This window comes from Neovison vison, chromosome 1 (assembly GCF_020171115.1).
Source record: "Neovison vison isolate M4711 chromosome 1, ASM_NN_V1, whole genome shotgun sequence".
NCBI lineage: Eukaryota > Metazoa > Chordata > Mammalia > Carnivora > Mustelidae > Neogale > Neogale vison.
The window spans coordinates 106,226,471-106,247,057 of NC_058091.1; the positions used below are offsets into that span (position 1 = coordinate 106,226,471).

The 20,587-nt window shown below is 34.1% G+C and overlaps 1 protein-coding gene across 1 annotated transcript in view; it reads right to left on the reverse strand.

Moving 5' to 3' along the window:
- Positions 1-20,587, reverse strand: part of EYS (eyes shut homolog) — a 1,652,430-nt gene that overhangs the window by 284,999 nt on the left and 1,346,844 nt on the right. Inside the window, 1 exon segment of the mRNA XM_044253753.1 lies at positions 7,310-7,478. Within this exon segment, the coding sequence (XP_044109688.1) occupies positions 7,310-7,478 (169 nt within the window).

A 20,587-nucleotide genomic window follows, 5' to 3' on the forward strand; every position in this document is an offset into this window, starting at 1 on the left:
TTTCCATAGTTTGGCGACCGTGGCCATTGCTGCTATAAACATTGGGGTACAGATGGCCCTTCTTTTCATGACATCTGTATCTTTGGGATAAATACCCAGGAGTGCAATGGCAGGGTCATAGGGAAGTTCTATTTTTAATTTCTTGAGGAATCTCCACACTGTTCTCCAAAGAGACTGCACCAACTTGCATTCCCACCAACAGTGTAAGAGGGTTCCTCTTTCTCCACATCCTCTCCAACACATGTTGTTTCCTGTTTTGTTAATTTTGGCCATTCTAACTGGTGTAAGGTGATATCTCAATGTGGTTTTAATTTGAATCTCCCTGAGGGCTAGTGATGTTGAACATTTTTTCATGTGTCTGATAGCCATTTGTATATACATATATATTCTATTATCTGACAAGTACTAAAGACATATTTTTAAACACAATTATAATAAAAAATGGAAAATTAGTGATAATTAGTAAAATCAAATATAAAATTTCCAAAATAGAACTACTAAGGAAAATTTTAAGTCATGGCCATTATTAGATGTATATTTTTATATTAAACTTAATGGGTTACCCATATGCCACATTAAATTTAGTTCAGCATTGCTCACTGAACCCAAAGACATCAAACAAATGTGAAAATCTCTGTAATATATCACAAATGTGAAAAGCAGTGTCTTTTTCCCCCATAATATTGAATCTGTGCTGCCTTCGAACAGGACTTGAAAGTCGTGGAGGTCATTGAAAGAAAGTCATTCTGTTGTGTTGCTGAAAAGACGTTTGATGATCCATTAGCAGAGAAGTGTGAACCTACCCTTTTGAAAAGTTCTTTATACTTCTAGGTGGTGTAATAATTTTTTCAATGAATCACTTAAGTCGAGTTTTCCTGAATATTTATCCAGAAAATATTTTGAAACTTTACAAAGTCTATAATTCCCAAATTTTATTTATACTAATGAAATCACTGATTATATCTCTTGATTTCAGATTTTATATAGAAAATGCTGCTTAGAATAATAAACAGTAATAATTACTTAAAAATTAGTGAACTCTAGTTTCTAGGTATCATGGCATTTTAGAGAGATAACCCTAAAAATTTTGAATCCAAAATTTGTAAATTATATATAGCCTTTCTTTATATATGTTATATAGTATATATGTATATATTTAGTCTTATAAGAAAAGAATAATAATGAAATAATCCAGAGAGAGGGGGAAAGAATGATATCCTACTCAAGTTTTTATAAGTTTGGTTTGCTAAGTTATTACATTGGGTTATAGATCTAAAAATTTCTAAGCATACATACTTTATCACTTCATTGAAATACTGAAAATAGAGTCATTATGGTACCATTTTCATTAAAAATGGGTATTTTTCTCTGTTTGAACTACTGTAATGAATGTTCCCAAACATCAATGACAGTTTGATTTGAGACCATGTATAAAGAAACATCCAGGAGAGATTCAGGGGTCATCAGTCTGAATTACAAGAAAATTCAACATCACTCCTTCTAGGATCAATAGTGATGAATATAGATAATATGTGTATTAAATCAGATACACAGATATTCAAATTTGGAAATTTCCATAAAGTGACATGGATTTCTACCATTTCTCAAAGAAAAATCCCTGAAACACCACAACTTTACATGGTATTTTGTATTTTTCTTTTTTTTTTAAAGAGTTATTTATTTATTTGAAAGAGTGAGAGGGAAAGTGGGAGGGAGTAGGAAAGAGAGTCTTAAGCAGACTCTATGCCAAAGTGGGGCTTGATCTTACCACCCTGGGATCATGACCTGAATCGAAACAAAGAGTCAGATGCTTAACCAACTGCACCACCTAGGAAACCTGAGTACTTTGTATTTTTCAGAAACACTTTTATATACATTTTTCAAACCTTGTGAACTTGAAAATAAAAACTGCATCTGTATTTTCTGTCACCAAACTAAATACAGAACAGTTAATTGATTTACGCTGTGTTGCACAGTTGACTCACAGCTAATTTGGGCTTGAGTCTACCTTTGGTTACCTACTGACACTTCAATCAGGACTGCCTATGACAGCAGTCAGAAGATCTCATCATCCCTCATGCCACCTTCAAGGCATATAATAAAAACTATTCTCTAAGCTTGCATGGAGTTCTCTATTGAGTACATGTTTTTGCTGCAGCTTGAAAAATCCCTTTTCCTGGCTCTCCTTACAGGTCTGCATTTGTAACCCTAGAAACAAACCTAGTAGTAATCTCAGCGGCAGTGGCTCAGGGTTTGAAGACATCTTGGAGCAACAGTGGCAACATGGGCAGTAACATGTAGTTAGTAGTTAGAGCCTGGAGAACATGGCTGGGGTGACCTTATTGGTCAATGAAGGATGGCAGATGGAGAAGTTCCAGGAGAACTGATACATTGGGGCAGCTGTCTGGCACATGTAATGAATTATTAACACATGTTTATTACATGCTGTTGCAGAACAGCTTCTAGGCCAGTTTCTAAAATTTATTGAGAGCCTATTTTAATTTTGCCTAGGCTGCTAATTGTGCTTAATCAGAAAACAAAATACAACTCATAATACAACATTCTTAGAGGAAATGAGTCCTCCTCATTTGGATGAAATGGATAAAAATGAAAACCAAAAATTGCATCTACTGTTTGACCCATTACTGTCATTCCTGATTCCAAGACTTTTCATAGTCTAAATATTCTTTCCCAGGGTGGATACATCTATCAAATGGATGCAATATAATGACAGCTATTGGACGAAAATACAGCATCCTGGGCATATAATTCCCAAGACTCCTTACCAGGCAAACTATGAGGGAGGAAGAATTAAAACAATTTCTGAAGAAGATATTTAGCACTTACTTCCTGTTGCTATGCACTGGACAGTTTTAAGCCCATTAATTGTGGTAACCCTCTCCATCCTTACAACAAATTTTTAATATCTTTGGTATTATTAAAAATAATATTATTCCATTTTAGAGATATGGAAGCACAGAGATGTTAAGTAACTTGCCCAGATGGGAGAGCCAGGGAGTTGAGCACCATTGTCCTTTTTGTAATAACTGGATTATACTGTTCCTGAGATGGGCATGGCAGCAATTTCAATCCTTGAATGGGATCATTTGTTTGTTTTTGCTCCTACCTCTGTCCACCAGGAGCAAGGTTGTTGGTCCATATCCTGATGTAACTACATCAGAAACAGAGTGTATCTCTGATTTCTTCATAAATTTCAATTTGAGAAAGAGTTTAATTTCTCTTAATACAACTGTTTTCTTTCAAGAGAAGTTTAATAAGTCATATCATTCTATGTCAAGGGTTGGCAAACTATGGCCCATGGACCAAATTCTGCCATTGTTTGGTTTTCTGAGCAAAGGTTTTTGTTTTGTTTTGGTTTGGTTTGCAACACAGCTACATTCATTCACAACCACATAATGTCTATAGCTGCTTTTGTGCTACAGTGGCAGACTTGGACAGTTGTAACCGAACCTGTGTGGCCTGTAAAAATATTTACTCCCTAGCCATTACAGAAAAAAACTGCCAACCCTTGTTCTGTCCCTGGTTGTTAAAGTAAATCAAGGGTTAAATTACCTTTGATTTAAGCTATGTTTTCAGTAAACCCTTGAAATCTACACCATTTTGTTTTTGCTTACTTACTCACAGAATAATTTCCTAAAATAAGGTGTCAATACCTATTAATTTTTCATCATGACCATCCAAGTTGGGTAACCCAAGTTGTAAGGTAACAGAACCTTACAAACAATTCTAAAAAAGCTTACTCTAGGCAAGGCACTGGTGAAAGTACTCAGGAGGTGGGTGGAAGAGAGATGTAAAACACAGTTTCAGATTAGGAGGTGTTCCATAGTTAGAGGAGACATAAGCACAGATTTCTAGTGTAATGCATTTACTCAGCCCAGTTCTTAATTTATACGCATTATTATTTATACTATTATACCACAGTCAGCTTTCTACAGAATTATATACATATTATCTCTCCTCTATATGGTGACAGTGGGTATAGATAATTTCTTATTCATCTTTGTATATAGCTCACAGTGCCTCGCAGAGTGTGGTGCACTTTCTAGGCACTCAGTTAAAATTTATTGAATTTGACCTCCCTGTCATTAAAAAAAAAGATACAATGAACAGCAATCTCTGTGTATCTTATAAAGGTAATGTATGAATTTATCTATCCTTGCTTTCAACTCCACTCCCTCCCATATCCGTCTGGAGCAAGCTCCACTGGGAGCTATTAAGGAGGGACAAAGATATTTTATAGTGCATATTATAAAACAGATGAAAACTGAGCATACTTTTTTCTCTAAGAAAAGAGATGTTTTTTAATACGCTGTAAGGAAATACTGTGGGATTTCATTGGCTTTGGCATGGTAAGTATCTAATGAAGATACGGGGTATTCTACTGGGAATCATTTTATAGAGAAAGACAGATGTTATGATTCTTTAGATTTCATTTGTTTTCTTCAGCAATATCAGAAATCTCTTCTTTTGGTCTTCCCTCAATGCACAAAAAAGGAAGCCTTAGTGATCCTTCTTGTTCTTTCAATTTGTAACCTGGAATAAATACCTAAGATTAGTCCTTCTTTTACTTTCCTTCTTAAACACAAATATTAAGTAATATGAAGATTGCTTCTGAATCTTGTTCTCTCCCTGGAGTTGTTCATGTAATTTGCCTCCTGGAACTTGGTCAGATGTCTGCTCCTAATTCTCAAAGATCACATACTTCCAAAGGGCATGCTTATTTCTTTTCAAAGAAGCAGCACAGAATAGATTCAACTGCATAGTAATATATCCCATGACGAAACCTCCCGATTGATAGCACTTGCCGAATGGAGCTCATTTTCTGAAAGTGCACCTAAAGAGTTTTGTGTGGTCTCATCCCTTCTCCCGTGACCTATTAGTAGCTCCTTTGACGGGGTTCCAGAATTCTGAATTGGTTCAGTGGCAGAATCACAAAGCTTTCTTTTCATCTTGACTGCTGTTCTCAGAGCTGTCTCTCCCCCACAGAGAGTTCTTTTTTAAACTATCCTTTCTAAGGATTTTTACTGTAACCCCATAAGGATTCCAGTTTTATCTTTCTTTTGTTCCTTTTCAACATCAATTAGTTGGTGAGGCAAACTGAGAAAAGATAAATCTACAGTTTTGAACTAGGAATATAATTCAAAGCTGACATTGGCTTATCAACCTGATATTTCTCTATCCTTTTCCCTTTAAAACTGGATGATATAAAACATAAGCGTTCAATAAATGTTTGTTGAATGGAATTGAATTTTTACTAAAATGTCTGGGAATGAAATGACAAAACTAAAAAACAAACAAACAAAAAACCAAACAAAAATCAACCCCTAATCTCTAAAGTGAAACATCTGTTTTAATTTCCTCACTATTCTTAATTGCTCCTACATGTAATATACTGATTTCAAAGGAAAGAAAATTAGCCCTTAAGTCAAGTTGAGGGACACCTTTTAAACTACGGGTGTTTAACTGAATCACAAAAATCTTCATGTTCATCTGTTGTGAGGCTTTTATGAGGTTGATAAATTCAAAGAGGACTGAAAGCAAGACCCCATGAAACATTCTGCTGAGGTATTCCCAACAGTGTAGGATTAAATTGCCATTTTACAAATGAACGAAAAGAATGCTTTACAGACAAAAACATTTTCTACACTCACAGGCTATGAAACTCCCTTGAGGGAACAGTTTCCATGTATCCAATGCTGGGACAACAATTATGTAAGACAAAGATAGAAACTGATAATCATTACAATGGCACTGTTTCTTTTACTAATAACTTCTAGTTTGATTTATTTCGGTAGGTCATTGGATGCAAAAGGGAAAAACAACCCTATGGCACTAACATCAGCTTGGGTTTATTGGTTTAAATTAAAGTACCAACTTGGACAGGGTGTACATATGCTTGGCATATATTTTTATGGCGTTCAAAAACAGCACATTGAATGGAAGTACAGATATGAGCCAGGAGCATGAGCCAGAGGACGAGAATTCCCAGAGGTTGGCTGCTTCTTTGGCGATGAGCTGTTTTTAGTTGATAAAAACATACTTTCTATGAAGAAACACCTTCTTATTCTTATATAACTTAAAAAATTGCAAAGCCGGAAAAATCACTTTGCTTTGTGACTTTAAATTATTATGTTTGTACCTTTTGTTCTGTGTTTGTTTTGTCTCCTTTCCCCTGCAATGTACGATTACCTCCAAATTTCATGGTCGTCCACCACAACTTAGGTTTTGTATATAAAAAATTTTTTTTTCCTTTTTTCTTTTCTCTCTCTCTTTAAATATAAATAAATGAGACACTCTAAAGCCATTATTTAAACCTGGGTGTTTACTCTACTGGGAAATAAATAAAAATAGAACCACACTCCTGGTCTAATTCTGACATTAGTTTCTTTCTAAAATATAATATTAACTTTCAGTTCTAATGTTCAAAACTTCTAATTGCACTTAGTTTTCCAAAAATGTTTCTTTAAAGAGTATTACTTAAAGCCAAATAATATAAAGGTTTAAATATTTTTTCAAAGTACAGATGATGAATCAGTTTTGCAAAATATTTCAAAGTAGAGGAGAAAAACTTCAAAATAATGAGTTGCTCTAGAGTGTATAATCTATTCAAGTACTGAAGACATTATATATCTAATATAGGGAATTGTTAAAACTAGGGTACATTCAGTTCAAGAGAAATAAAACAATTGTCAGGTTTGGAATACAGCATTTAATCCACTTTAGTGATGTTTAGGTATAAAAGTAGAGAATTCTGCAAATTCTGATTACAGGAATCCTTGTGAGGACATTGCATAATGTAGAGAACCCTGGATATAAAGGCATTACCTTAAATACTGTGAATACTACTCTTTTTCAAGCCAGCTAGGATAATGCTAAAAGAGTGTTAGGATTATTCCCAATTATCAAATGAATCCCAGCTTTGGAAAATCTTCTTCCAAGTTACCAAGTATTGAATTCAATTCATATTTAGTGATTTATATTACAAAAATATGCTCTCAAACATTTGCAGCATTTAAGTTTTACTGCTATAGCCATATGCCATCAAACTCATATGCTTGCTCTATTCTTCGTTGCTGGTTCAGAGCCTGTTTGTAAGTCATGTTCCATTGAATGACTCATAAATTAAAGAAACTTCTAAAGAAAACTAGAAAGAACTATTTCTTTTTGGTAATGCTTCATGTACAAAGCTAGAAAAGTTTTCCACAATATTTAAATGAATAATTCATTGCTTCAATAGGTTAACATATCAGAAATAAACCTGACATATAGGAAGTCAAACATTTAATACTTACTGTAGAGAATAGTTCCATTCAACGTGCTTGTTTTTATAGTCAAGTAGATGGTAACAGTTCTGTTATGTTCCTTCTCTGGCACAAATTTCAACTCATCCAGGGTTGTAAAAAAAGGCAGTTCTATATAGGAATTCCCGTTGAAAGATGGAAATAATAAACCTGCATCTAAAAAAAGCCCCTGCATGTTAGTGTGTTCTGATAGCATCCTATTGCTAATCAACTAGGTAAGGACATGGCATTTATAGTTAGCATTCATTTAAGACAGCACTGATGCTATAAACACTAGTCCCAGTATTAAGAAATTTAGATATGTAAATACATTAAATTTGAAATGTCAGTCTCAAATATTCAACCCCCAGTCCAGAAGAAAAGACTCAAAGCAAGGATTTTAATTTTTTGTTCATGGATGGACAACAACAACAAAAATCTGTGTCCCTGCATACATGAAATAATGATTTTCATCAGATTCTTAAACTATTCTGGTATGAATGGCTATACATCAAATTGTATATTTAAAATCATTAATTTTATTTGATATAATTACACCTCAATAAAAAGTAAAAAGAAATCTGTGACACAAAAAGATTAGAAAATTGTCACACAGCAAGGTTTTCTATTTAATATTTACTGCTTTCTAATAATATTTAGATAAGGTATTTTATAAGTGGTAGTACTATAATATGTAAATTTTGTAGAATTATTAATCTTTTAAATGATTAATCTCAAAATAATGAGGTATATAAAACTTGAAAATTGTTTATTTTATTGTCATATATTCATATTTACCTCAATAGACTTGGTACACTGACAAGTGTAACATGGAATGTGGAAATGCAACTTAATTTTCTGTCTCTTTCACAACAGGGGAAATATCCTCTGGCTCTCCATGAAAACTTGGCAGTTCCTATGAGTCCTGCCTTTTTTCTGAGTTACCATTATAATGATTCAGCAACTAATATCCAGTCTGAGAGATTTATCAACACTTAAATCTTCTTTCAGAGATAAGACTTGGCCTACTATCCTCCACCAGCCAAGACCTATAAGGCATCTGACACTTCTATCTGCCTTGAGGGACAGAAGGAAGCTGATTTCTGTTTTTTCTTGTCTAACCATCTCCCATTCATGTTAGCTGCTGTTTCTGACCCTTTTGGCTTTGAATGTTGAGGAGGCGAGGCGAGTGGAAAGGAGAGAGAAGTACACAGTAAAGGAGAGCTGTAAGAACTGGTGATTGAAGCTGTTACAAGAGGCTCTCGCTCTCTAGGAATAGCAGATGTTTAAAACTCTTTCTCTTGTGCTAGAAATATCAGATAAAATACAACACATTCAGTGTAATTTCAATTTCAGATCAGTAATAATTTTTTAGTGTAAGTGTGTACCAAGCATTTCATGATATATACTAGAACAATTATTTATTTGAAATTCAAATTTAACTCAGTGTCTTATATTTGTAGTTCTTAAATCTGGCAACCCTTTGACTCACAATCATTTGTACATTCTTTAGAAATCCTTTGCCAATTACAACTCCTAGGATTTGTGCAATGGCCTGCCTTTGGCTTGTCACTTCTAACTTGGTCCCATATTGATTTTTCACTGTAGCACAGACTCCTGCTGTTGACAACCACTTGCCTGTGTCCAAGTAAAAGCTGCATTGGACAAAGTTAACCAGACAAAGACTTTACTGAGGGCTACTGCAATAAAGGAGAGAGGCCAGAATTCAGTCTTTGCTTAACAAAACAAAGAGTGTAATGAAAAGTGAAAAGAAGAATCGCAGAATTTTTAAGAGCTGAGGTGGGGGACCACAAACTACCCGTGTTTGCTAATTGGCCTTACCCCCTAAAAACACAAGGTTTTTCATATCTTCATCACAGAAGGTAGTTTACAACTTGGAGCAAAGGCACCCTTGAAGTTTGGTTCCTACTCTCCCACAAAACTGGGAGATATGGCCACTATCATTTTTGATGCTAACATGGTGAAGAGACGGTTCTAGGTCGTAAAGAAAGATACTCCTGTGTTGTAAAACTAAGATTTACATCCCAGAGGAGGCAAAGAAAGAATTTACAAGTGTAAGTTTTCTAAAGTAAATGCTCTAAGAAAGGTGAGGTCTGGGGCCTAAAGTCAGGAAGAGCCTGTCTAAAATTTAGTCAAACTGAGGGAAATGTTAAGGCTGCCTTGGTCACCTGACTAGAGAAACCACTTGGGTAAAACATAAAAATGACTCTAGACCAAATTTCTTTCCTAAAGGGGTCTACATCTAGTCCCTGGAAAACATTCCTGTATTTCCTGCCCTACTTTCTGTGAGGGTATAGATTGTTTTTAGTCTTCTCTCTCTGCCTCCACACAAACACACACACATACACACACACACAGACACACAAGCTACTTTGACTTTGCTTTTGCTTTGCTTGTGTGTGTGTGTATATATATGAGAAAAAATATATATGCCAATCAAGTTTTTAATATATATTATAGGGAGAAAAACCATATTCCAATCAAGTTAAAATGCAACGTAGCTAGCTCTATACTGGAGAAGTTTGAATGAGAAATGTAGATGCAGCTGGTACAGAGAAAAATGACTTAGACTACAAAGAGATGGATTTTTAAATTAATAGAATCTTTAGCATATAACTTGGCAACTGCTTGGATAGTGCATGTCTGTAAGTTATTCCATAATATGGTTTTAGACACTATTTCTTTATATTACTTTTACCTGTCCTACTGGAAGTCACTAAAGTGTTCTGTTCATTAATTCAACAAATATTTATTGAGTAAATACTACATGCCTGGTACTAGTCAAGGTATATAGTAGTGAGCAAAATAAAGACCTCATCCTCATAAAGCTTAGATTTTAGCTTCATGCAAGGAAACCTCAAGCTAGAAGTTGGTAGAGTTTATTCTTCTGATGTGGTAAATTTTGGGGGGGGGTGTTCCTTGACCATCTTTTCTGACATTTCTGTCACCAAGGAGCACTGAGCCTCATGTGAAATGTTAAGACTAGATAAAAGGGAGGGTCTGAGAAAACCTTCCTCATCTACTGTTTTATATTATTCATTCCCTGATGGAAAGCTCTGTGTTTGAGTCATCTTTGTATCACCCTATGGCCTGACTAGTTTTGCACAGTATAGGCAAATACATTCTTAGACAAATACAGATAAAATGATCATTTGTGGCAGTTTAAAAAAAAAAGAAACAGAAAAAAATTCTCATTATTAAAATGGGATAAGAAAGACTACAGAGATGGGGCTTCCGGCTTTTCTTTCTTTCTTTTTTTTTGGTGGTTTGATAAATACAGAAAAAAAAATTCTGGAAGAAAACAGACTTTATATAAAAGTTCACAAATGAATTGAATTATTTGGATCCATAATCAGGTTTTCTTATTCTGAGAAGTAGTGAACTCACCACCACCAACAAAAAATATAATTCAATTTGCTTAAAAAAAAAGGACTTCCATATTACTTTGCAGGAGCATATTTATTGTATAATTCAGGCACACCTGCCTATATCCCAGCTCACACGTTTGAATCTTTTTTCAGAGCTGACAGGTTTCACTAAAGTTATGAGAGGAAACAAAAATTACAAACAATAAACATTTGCTATCGAATTGCTTTCTAACTGTATTAATTTTCATTATCTATCATTATCATCATGTTTAGTGGTTATGTTTGAAAACAGAACTGCCCTGAATGGGGAAAACAAGACTAATTGGGGTTAGGTAGAGTGTTTTCCTGTTGCTTCCAAAGCCTCTTCAAGCAATCCTATTTGAACATACTCCAAGTTTATTTTTCTTCCAATTACAAATGAAAAAAAGGCAGGATCTTTATACAGAAATATGTATGAAACATCTTACAAAATATGGCAGACAGTGGTTAATTGGTGACTTCTGATTGCAACATAGATATCTGCAATGTTTAACTGTCTGAAAAGATCATATAGGGTAATCTATGTAATTATATTAACTTTTATATGGTTAACAAAATTTAAAATCAGTTCTGACTCATGGGAAAACCAATAAATTAACTGAAAAGGAGGACCTCTTAAATCCTTAAGTTATATTTAAAAAATAAAAGTCAAACTGTCAAAGGGAGGTATAAGAACCTAGAGTCCTGAACATCTCATGTTAAAAATGTGGATGAATTTAATATTTTTTTATCAAAAATTTTTTGGTAAAAAATACCAAATATATTTCTGTGGTATGAATCAGAACCACAGTCAATTAATAACAATAACACATTTTTTCTTCTGAAGTTTTTATGAATTTCAGAATTTTCTGAAATGTCTGAAATTTTCTCCTGAAATTTCTCCTGAAATTTTATTCAGGAGAGCACCATGGAGTTCTTTACGATAAAGAAAACACAGAAGAGATTAATATCTTTACCCTGAACACAATATAGCATCTGAGCAGCATCAATGTCATTCATTCTGAATGGAATGGAACACCTTTGTCTACAATATGAGTTTTAATCCCTTTAGCCTTGTATAAAAGTCTTCTATGATCTAACACCAGAAACTGACATACTAACATTCAAGTAAAGCTACAAATGTGATGAGTCACAAATAACCCATATATAACTTTACTGTAATTCCTGGTACTAAAAGAAACACAACATTGCCTGCTATTCTTCCTTTATAATAGAAATAGACTGTTCTACTCAACAGAAATTAAAAAATACTATTTGAATGTTTTTGTTGAGTCTTTTATTATGTTCCCGAGAAAGAACATCTTATAAATCCCATCACTAAGTTTATAAAGTGAAGATAAGACTGATGCAATGCAATTTTAATAAATATTTTATTTTTAATTTAGAAATAATTACTTATTTTATGATTCTAATTTTATTAAATTCTGTGATTAAGAGGAATATCACCATTTAATAAGTCCATAATTCCCTCTTCCTAAAGGATTAATTACTAAAAACTAATAGGGGAGAGGAGTTACAATGGCAGAGGAGTAGGGGACTCTAATATTCTCTGGTCCCTGGAATACAGCTAGATAGTTATCAAATTATATTGAACACCTACAAAATCAATTAGAGATTTGTGAAAAGAAATGCTTCAATTCTACAGATAGAAAAGTGACTACCTTTTGGAAGGTAGGAGGTGTAGAGATTTAATCTTGGGGCAGTATATCAGAGGATATGGTGGAGGGAAGGGAGCCTGCTTAAGGAGGCTACTGCAAAGTATTATAAAGTGGAGTGCAAAATCAGAACTTTTAGAAGCCACCTAGTGGCCACTTTAGAAGCCACCTGGGGTGTGTCCCTGGCTTAAAGGTGCTTGGATGGCAAAGCAGGGCAGAATCCCAGACTGGATAGTGTGGTCTCAGGATCCTCGGGGTCACAAGAAGAACAGGGATGCCTGAGTGTGGCAGAGTTCCTAGGCACAGGAAGGTGGGGAAGTTCTCTGAAAACATCAAGTCCAGGTGCAGGCTTTGTTCTCTTTGTTGCCATAAACTGTGAACTGCTGCATGGTCAGGTGACCACTCTCCTGGCAGGGGCTGAGCAAAAGGAATCTGGGGAGATTCCTCCCTCCTTCCCCTGGAAGGAACAGGGTGGGTCCGTGCAGTAGGAGTCTGTAAAATTTGGAGTTCTGAAACTCAGTCATGTGCCTGAGATAAAAACACTCTGTCACATGCTGGATGAATACAGAGTTTGGACAGAAACCAGGGAAACAAAAGTGACTGACTTTTTCTGTGAGGGCTCACTAAAGAGTAGGGATGCACAAACTATCAGCTCTGGGCCTAGAGAGTGGGGTGCTGCCATTTTCATCCTGCTCATCTTTGCTGGAAGCCTTTAAGGAGCAAAACAGCGCCATGTAGTGGAATCTGGAGCCACTTACACTGAGCCCCCTCCCCTAGCAAGGGAGGTGCATTTCCACAAGAACAAGGACACCTGAGAATCAGCACAAGAGGCCCATTCCCCCAAAGGACCAGCAGAACAAGCAGCTAGCACTAAGTTCCCTTGTCATAGAGAACTGCAAAGCTACAGCTCTTGGGGTAAACAGCACAAAGCATTCATGGTGGGGTTTTTTTTTTTTTTTTTTTTTTAGTTCTTTAGTTTTTCAGTATTATTTTTCAAGCTATTTTCTTATTTTTTAAAAAATTATTTAAAAAATATATATATCTATAAATATATTTATCTATATCTATATCTTTATATAAAAATTCTTTTGTTTCCTTTCATTGTATTTTATATTTTATATGCAAATATAAAATACAATGAAAGGAAACAAAAGAATATATATATATATATAAAATATATATATGAAAACTTCCATATATATAAGTTTTTCTTTCTTTCCTATTTTGGGATCTAGTTTCTTTCAACAAGCAGCCCAAAATACACCCAGGATCTAGTATTTTGCTTTGTTCTGTTCTGTTTCTTATTGTTTTTTTCTGATTTATTTATTTATCTTTGTTGTTGTTGTTGTTGTTATTGTCTTTTCTCTTTCTTTCTTCTATTCTTTTCCAGAAAAAATGATGAGATGGAGAAATTCACTCCAAAAGAAAGAACAGGAGGTAGTACTCACTGCCACAGATTTCATCAATATGGATATAAGAAATGTCTGAATTAGAATTTAAAACAATGTTTATAAAGATGCTAGTTGCATAGAAGCATAGAAGACAATGTTTATAAAGATACTAGTTGCACAGAAGCATAGAAGACAATAGAGTATCCCTAACTGTAGAAATTAAAAAACTAAAATCTAGTCAGGCTGAAATTAAAAATGCTATTACCAAGATGCAGTCTCAAATGGAGGCTCTAAAAGTGAGGATAAATGAAGTAGAAGAAAGAATCAGTGATTTAGAACATAAAATGATGAAAAACAAGGAGGTTTAAAAGAGAACAGAAAGACAACTACTGGACCTTGAAAGGAGACTTAGATTCCATAAAGTGAAATAATATCCAGATAATAGGGTTCCCAGAATATGGAGAGGGAGAGAGGGGCAGAAGAATTATTTGAACAAATTATAGCTGAGAACTTCCCTAATCTGGGTAAGGAAACAGGCATTAAAGTCCAGGAGGCCAAGAGAATTCCCCTCAAAATCAATAAAAATAGGACAACACCTTAACATACAATAGTGAAGCTTGCAAATCAAAGATAAAGAGAAAATACTGAAAGTAGACCAGGAAAAGAGGTCCTTAACCTACAAGGAGAAAACCTAATGGTTGGCAGCAGAGCTGTCCACAGAGAGCTGGCTGGCCAGAAAGGACTGACATGATATATTTAAAGTGCTAAATGGGAAAAATATGCAGCTAAGAATACATTATCCAGCAAGGCTGTCATTCAGAACAGAAAGACAGATAAAGAGTTTCCAGGACAAACAACAGCTAAAGCAATTTGTGAATATTAAATCAGTCTTGCAAGAAATATTAAAGGGGATTCTTTGAGTGAAGAGAGAGCCCAAGAGTAACAGACCAGAAAGGACCAGATACAATCTACAGCAACAGCAACTTTACAGGTAATAGAATGGCATTAAACACATCTTTTAGTAATTACTCTGAATGTAAATGGACTAAATGCTCCAATCAAAAGACATGGGGTACCAGAATAGATTTTAAAAAACCAAGACCCATAGATAAGCTGTTTACAAGAGACTAAGTTTACACCTCCAAACACCTTGAAAGTGAGGGGGTGGAGAATCATTTATCATGTCAATGAACATCCAAAAAAAAAAAAAGCTGGAGTAGCAATCCTTATATCAGATGAACTAGAATTTAAACCAAAGACTGTAATAAGAGACGAAGAAAGATGCTATATCATAATAAAGGGGTCTATCCAACAAGATCTAACAATTGTAAATATTTATGCTCCTACCTTGGGAACAGCCAAATACTCTGATAATGATACAATAAGAGAAGGGGACTTCAACAATCACAGCAACGGACAGATCATCTAAGCAGAAGACCAACAAGGAAACAAGGGCTTTGAATATCAAACTGGGTAAGATGGACTTCACAGATATTCAAAGCATTCATCTAAAGCAACAGAATACACAGTCTTCTCAAGTGCGCATGGAACGTTCTCCAGAAGAGATCACATACTGGGTCACAAATCAGGTCTCAACTGGCACAAAAAGACTGAAATTATACCATGAATATTTTCAGACCACAATATTTTAACACTTGAAGTTAACCACAAGAAAAAATTTGGAAGGGCCACAAATACATGGAGGTTAAAGACCATCCCACTAAAGAATGAATGGGTTAACCAGGAAATTAAAAAGAATTTAAGAAATATATGGAAGTAAATGAAAATGAAAACATGACAGTTCAAACCTTTGGGATGCAGCAAAGGCAGTTCTAAGAGGGAAGTAGATAGCAATACAGGACTTTCTCAAGAAACAACCTCAAATACACAACCTAACCTTCTACCTAAAAGTTATTGGAGAAAGAACAGCAAATAAAGCCTAAATTCAGAGGGAGAAGTGAAATAAGAAAGATTAGAGCAGAAATCAATGATATAGAAATTAAAAAAAAACAGTAAAACAGATCAACAAAACTAGGATCTGGTTCTTTGAAAGAATTAATAATATTGATAATCCTCTAGGCAGACTTATCAAAAAGAAAAGAGAAAGGGCCCAAATAAATAAAATCCTGGATGAAAAAGGAGAGATAACAACCAAAACTGAAGAAATCCAACTGTAAGAGAATATTATGAGCTATTATTTGTTACCAAATTGGGCTAGCTGGGAGAAATGGATGTATTCTTAGAAACATACAAACTATCAAAACTGAAACAGGAAGAAAGAGAAAACCTGACCAGACCAAAAACCAGCAAAGAAATTTAATCAGTAATCAAAAACCTCCCAACAAACAAGAGTCCAGGGCTGGATAGCCTCCCAGTGGAATTCTACCAAACATTTAAAGAAGAATCAATACCCATTCTTTTGAGAATTTTTACTATGTTGATGATATACTGCTGATAATACCTGCTGATAGTACATGGAAAATAGAGTGTCTAGATGCTTTCATAAGATATATCAGTGCTTTATGATGGGGAATATATTCCCATGGAAGTTAAGGGGCCTGACACTTAGAAAATTTTTGTGTGTCCTTTCATCTAGAGCATATAGAATATCCTTATCCAAAGGAAAAAACAAATTACAGGTGGCTGGCAGATAGCCTGTAACTATAAATAAGACTAAGGATCAATTTGACTCACTGAAAACAACATCATAGAGAATTTTAAAGAATTTGCATCTTTTTATGTATTGTTTTATTTCAACTGAAGGAATATATCCAAATTATTGATTTTACAGAAATTTTTTCCTTTTAATTTCCTGACTAATTATGGAATCATTTTCCTTATTCTGGAAGTACTTCTTTTTAAAGTTGCTTTCATGAGTATTTCCTGCTCATAACCCTCTTTTTTTTTTTTCCTGAAGATATGTTTACTTGGACCAAATTGTTCAATGCAAGTTTAGCTGTGCAAGCATTTGTATATTGACATTTAGTTTACCTCTGAAATTTGAAGGTATTATTTCTCTTAGTTGGATTTCACTTTTGCTATTTTAAAATAGTTAGAACTATGTTAGAATAATTAGGTATGCTATACCTTCTCTTTCCAGTCATCATATTTTTTAACTTCTCTTGCATTTTTGCATTGTCAGTGTTTAAATATTCAGATCTAACTTCCTGTACTTAATTCTTTTCTCAGCTGTATCTAATCTGCTACTTAATTCATATATTACATTTTCAGTGATTGTATATTTCATTTCCTTGTTTGGCATTTTGTGATAGACTCTTTTTGTCTTGCTTATTTTTAAATTCCCTTAAAATTTTCTTTATCACTTAAGTACAGTTATATTATAGCTAATTATTTCTTAATTTTTTTATTATTTAAGTATATATAATATTATATTAGTTTCAGGTGCACAACATACTGATTTGACAATTCTGTACATTACATAATGCTTATCACAATAAGTATAGTTACGATCTGTCACCATACCAAGTTATTACAATATCATTGACTATATTCCCTATGCTATACTTTTCACTCCTGTGACTTATTTATTTTGTAACTGAAAGTCTGTATTTCTTAATTTAATTCCCTCTTGTATTTTCTTTAGCATTTTAAATGCGGTAATTTTATTTCTGTATTTAATGAATCTAATATCCAAAATCCTTGGGGTTATAATGCTGCTGTTTATTTTTTTCTGCAGCTTTTGCTTGAGGTAGTCTGTTTTACCTGGTATTCTTCTTTATTTTACAGTTATTGTTTATTAATATTTATTGGTGAGAATCTATAGAGACCTAATTCATAGAATTTTGATTTGCAAAAGTGGATTTGCTTTTGCTTCTTCCAAATATCCTGAGGCTTTCAAATTGAGATTGCTTTATATTAATTTCTACTTTGGAATTTCTTCAACCAAATTTGCGGTACAAATCAGAACTGAGGATAGCAGGACTGTTGAAGATTCTTGGGGAGGGTTACTTATATGCCTATAGCAAGAGTGGCTGAACACCAACTTTTCTTGTCTTCTTGCTTGTAGGTTCTCTTTTACCCCTACCTTTCCACTGAGTCTGAAGTCCCTTAGAGGTCTAAACTTAAGGAACAGTTTTCAGTTTCAACTCTTGATTTTACCTAGACACAGAGATGTTTTCTTTGCAACTCACACTATCCTTAAAGCCCTTATCTCTTGGTACCTGAAAGCAGCAAATGCTGTGGTTCTACTATTTGTCACACATTTTTTTTTTTTTTTCGCAGATCCCTTTCTGGTTTTTGACCCTTAGTGTTTTCCTTATTTATTTTTTTTTTTAACTCTGGGATTGTAAAAAGTCACCTATGCATTTAAGAGAATGCTCATTTTATTTTATTGAACATCTTAACTGATTTTTGGTAGGACTGTTTTTCAGACTATCTCATGTGCCTACTATTGCTACAAATAGAAGCATAGTGTCATCATCTTTGCTATCAAGTAGATTATATGAAACATCAGGAATAGTACCATCTCACTCAATTATACTTGCTTAGAGGCCAACAGTAAAATTTCCTTGGGAGCACAGAGGAATCAAAAACCTATTAATTTATAGAATATATACAGTTTTTTTCTCTAGTATTTCTCAGGCATATATATATTCATGAATGCATGCACACATATAAAAGCAAAAGAAAACAAACAGAACAAAATAGAAACCACAAGTTAAACAAGAGAAAAAAAAAGATATTTTGTATTATTTGTTATACCTCTTATCTCCAAAAATATGAAAAAATACCCTTTGTAGATAAGTTAAATATGTAGTATAATGTTATTCTCCATGTTTTATAAATAATGACTGTTTAAACTGAATATTGAATTTCTGAGGATTTCAAAAGTGTGGATAGAGTATGTAGACATTTGCTAGGAAAACCCTGGAAGCAAATTGCAAATTATTGAAAAGCAAGTAGCTATCACTTCAAGGGTGAATGAAAGTAGACCCCTCCTTTTGTTAAAATGATGAATTTGGTAATAACACTGCTAATTCATAGAAATACCTTAAATTACAATTTAAGAAACTCTTTCCATATGGCAAAGTCAAGGCAACTGACCTGACAATCAGAAGCTATTAGTTCTTTAATTTCTTCATTAAAAATAGCCATTGCTTGTGATAAACTATAGTTTCATGAAACATATATGTTTCATATACATTTACTACATCAAGTACTAATATAAGCATGGATTTAGTATGTTTTATCTTTAGAATAGTAGACTATAAGCTAAGAAGAAGAATCTAAAGTTGTACATAATGATTTTTAAAATACAAAAATTCCTGCATATTTGAATCACATTATTATGGTTATCATAAGGATTACTTTGGGGACTGCAAAAACAAAATCACCAAACTGAAGTAATATTAATTTAGTGTTATAATTTGATATTTACTAAAATTAATTCACATAATTAGGATAAGTTCTCTTTTTTAGTCCTCAACATACACCTCTCAGAAATCAAATCTCTTTCTTGCATAGATTTCAAATATCCATAGTAATTTTCTTTTTCAATCTATTTTTTACTGGGTTAGGAGAGGACAATGCATTCACATGTAATTTAGAAATCCCTGTCTAACAGACAAAATTTGAAATATGGTACGTACGGAAGAAAGGGAATATTTTAGAGGAAAAAAAGTGATCTAGATGATGCCAAACTTCAAAATAGTTTGAAGCCTGGGTGACAGAGCAAGGTGGTTTGGATCAATCTCCTGGAAGCAGAATACAATGAAAGATGGTGGTCAAGAAAGAAGAATCTTGCCCACCCTACAGAAAATTGTAAACTAGGCGAACAGTTTATCAGTAAACAAAAACACAAGGCTATAACCGAACATGAATATTATATTATTTTTATAATATAAAATATTTTAAAACCCTTAATTGGGATAAGGAAATTTAAACACTTGTTCATTTAAAAAATATTTTAAATCAACTTTGCTCAAGGCACAGGGAACTCCAAGATGCATCAGATGTTGATCCTTAATTCAATGAGTTTCAACACTGGGAAAATTAGTCAGTTAATTATTTCATTCAACAAATAATGAGCTTATTATATCACCAGAAAGAGATAAGAGCAAGAGAAAGGCAAACAGTGAAAGAGCCTGTTCAGTATACAGAGAAAAGTCTAGAGTTCAGTTTGCTAAGAGCACAGGCTGTGTGAAGGGGAATAACAGAAAACAGGCTTGGAGAGTAGGAGGAGGATAAATAAAGAGATCAAACTTCATTCTGTAGCCAGAGACATTAAACCTTTATGAGCAGAGAAGCAGCAAAATTAGAACTGTCCTTCAGGAATACTAAGCTCCCAGCAATGTACAGAGAACTTGAATTAAGAAGAGTAAAAAGTTGTGAATTTAGATTAAAAAGCTGTAACAACAGTTCAGGTGGTGAAAGGAAGAATCAAATCAAGGATGCTGGCAACAGCAAACGAGAGGAGGGAATAGATGGGAAGGACTTTCCTAACTAGGAGGAAGAGGACTTGACAATGAGTAGACTGTGGGTTAAGGTCAAATAAGAACTTGATGTTTTCAAGTCTGAGTGGCCTGGGTAATAGAGGCAAGGAGGAAACCCCGGAGGATGAGGAGTTTAGCAGTCGGAGGTTGATAAAGCTAGTCTGAGTTTGTAGTGCAAATGGAGTATGTATGTAGAAGTAACCAGCAGATGACTGAAGTCACATGTATGCCCCCCCAACACATACATACATGCATGTGCAGTAATACAGAGAAGAAAACAAGACACTGCTCTAATTAGACCCTGCTCTAATTTCCTGCTTTAGCAATTTATTAAAACCTTTCCTCAGGTTGTAGGTACAT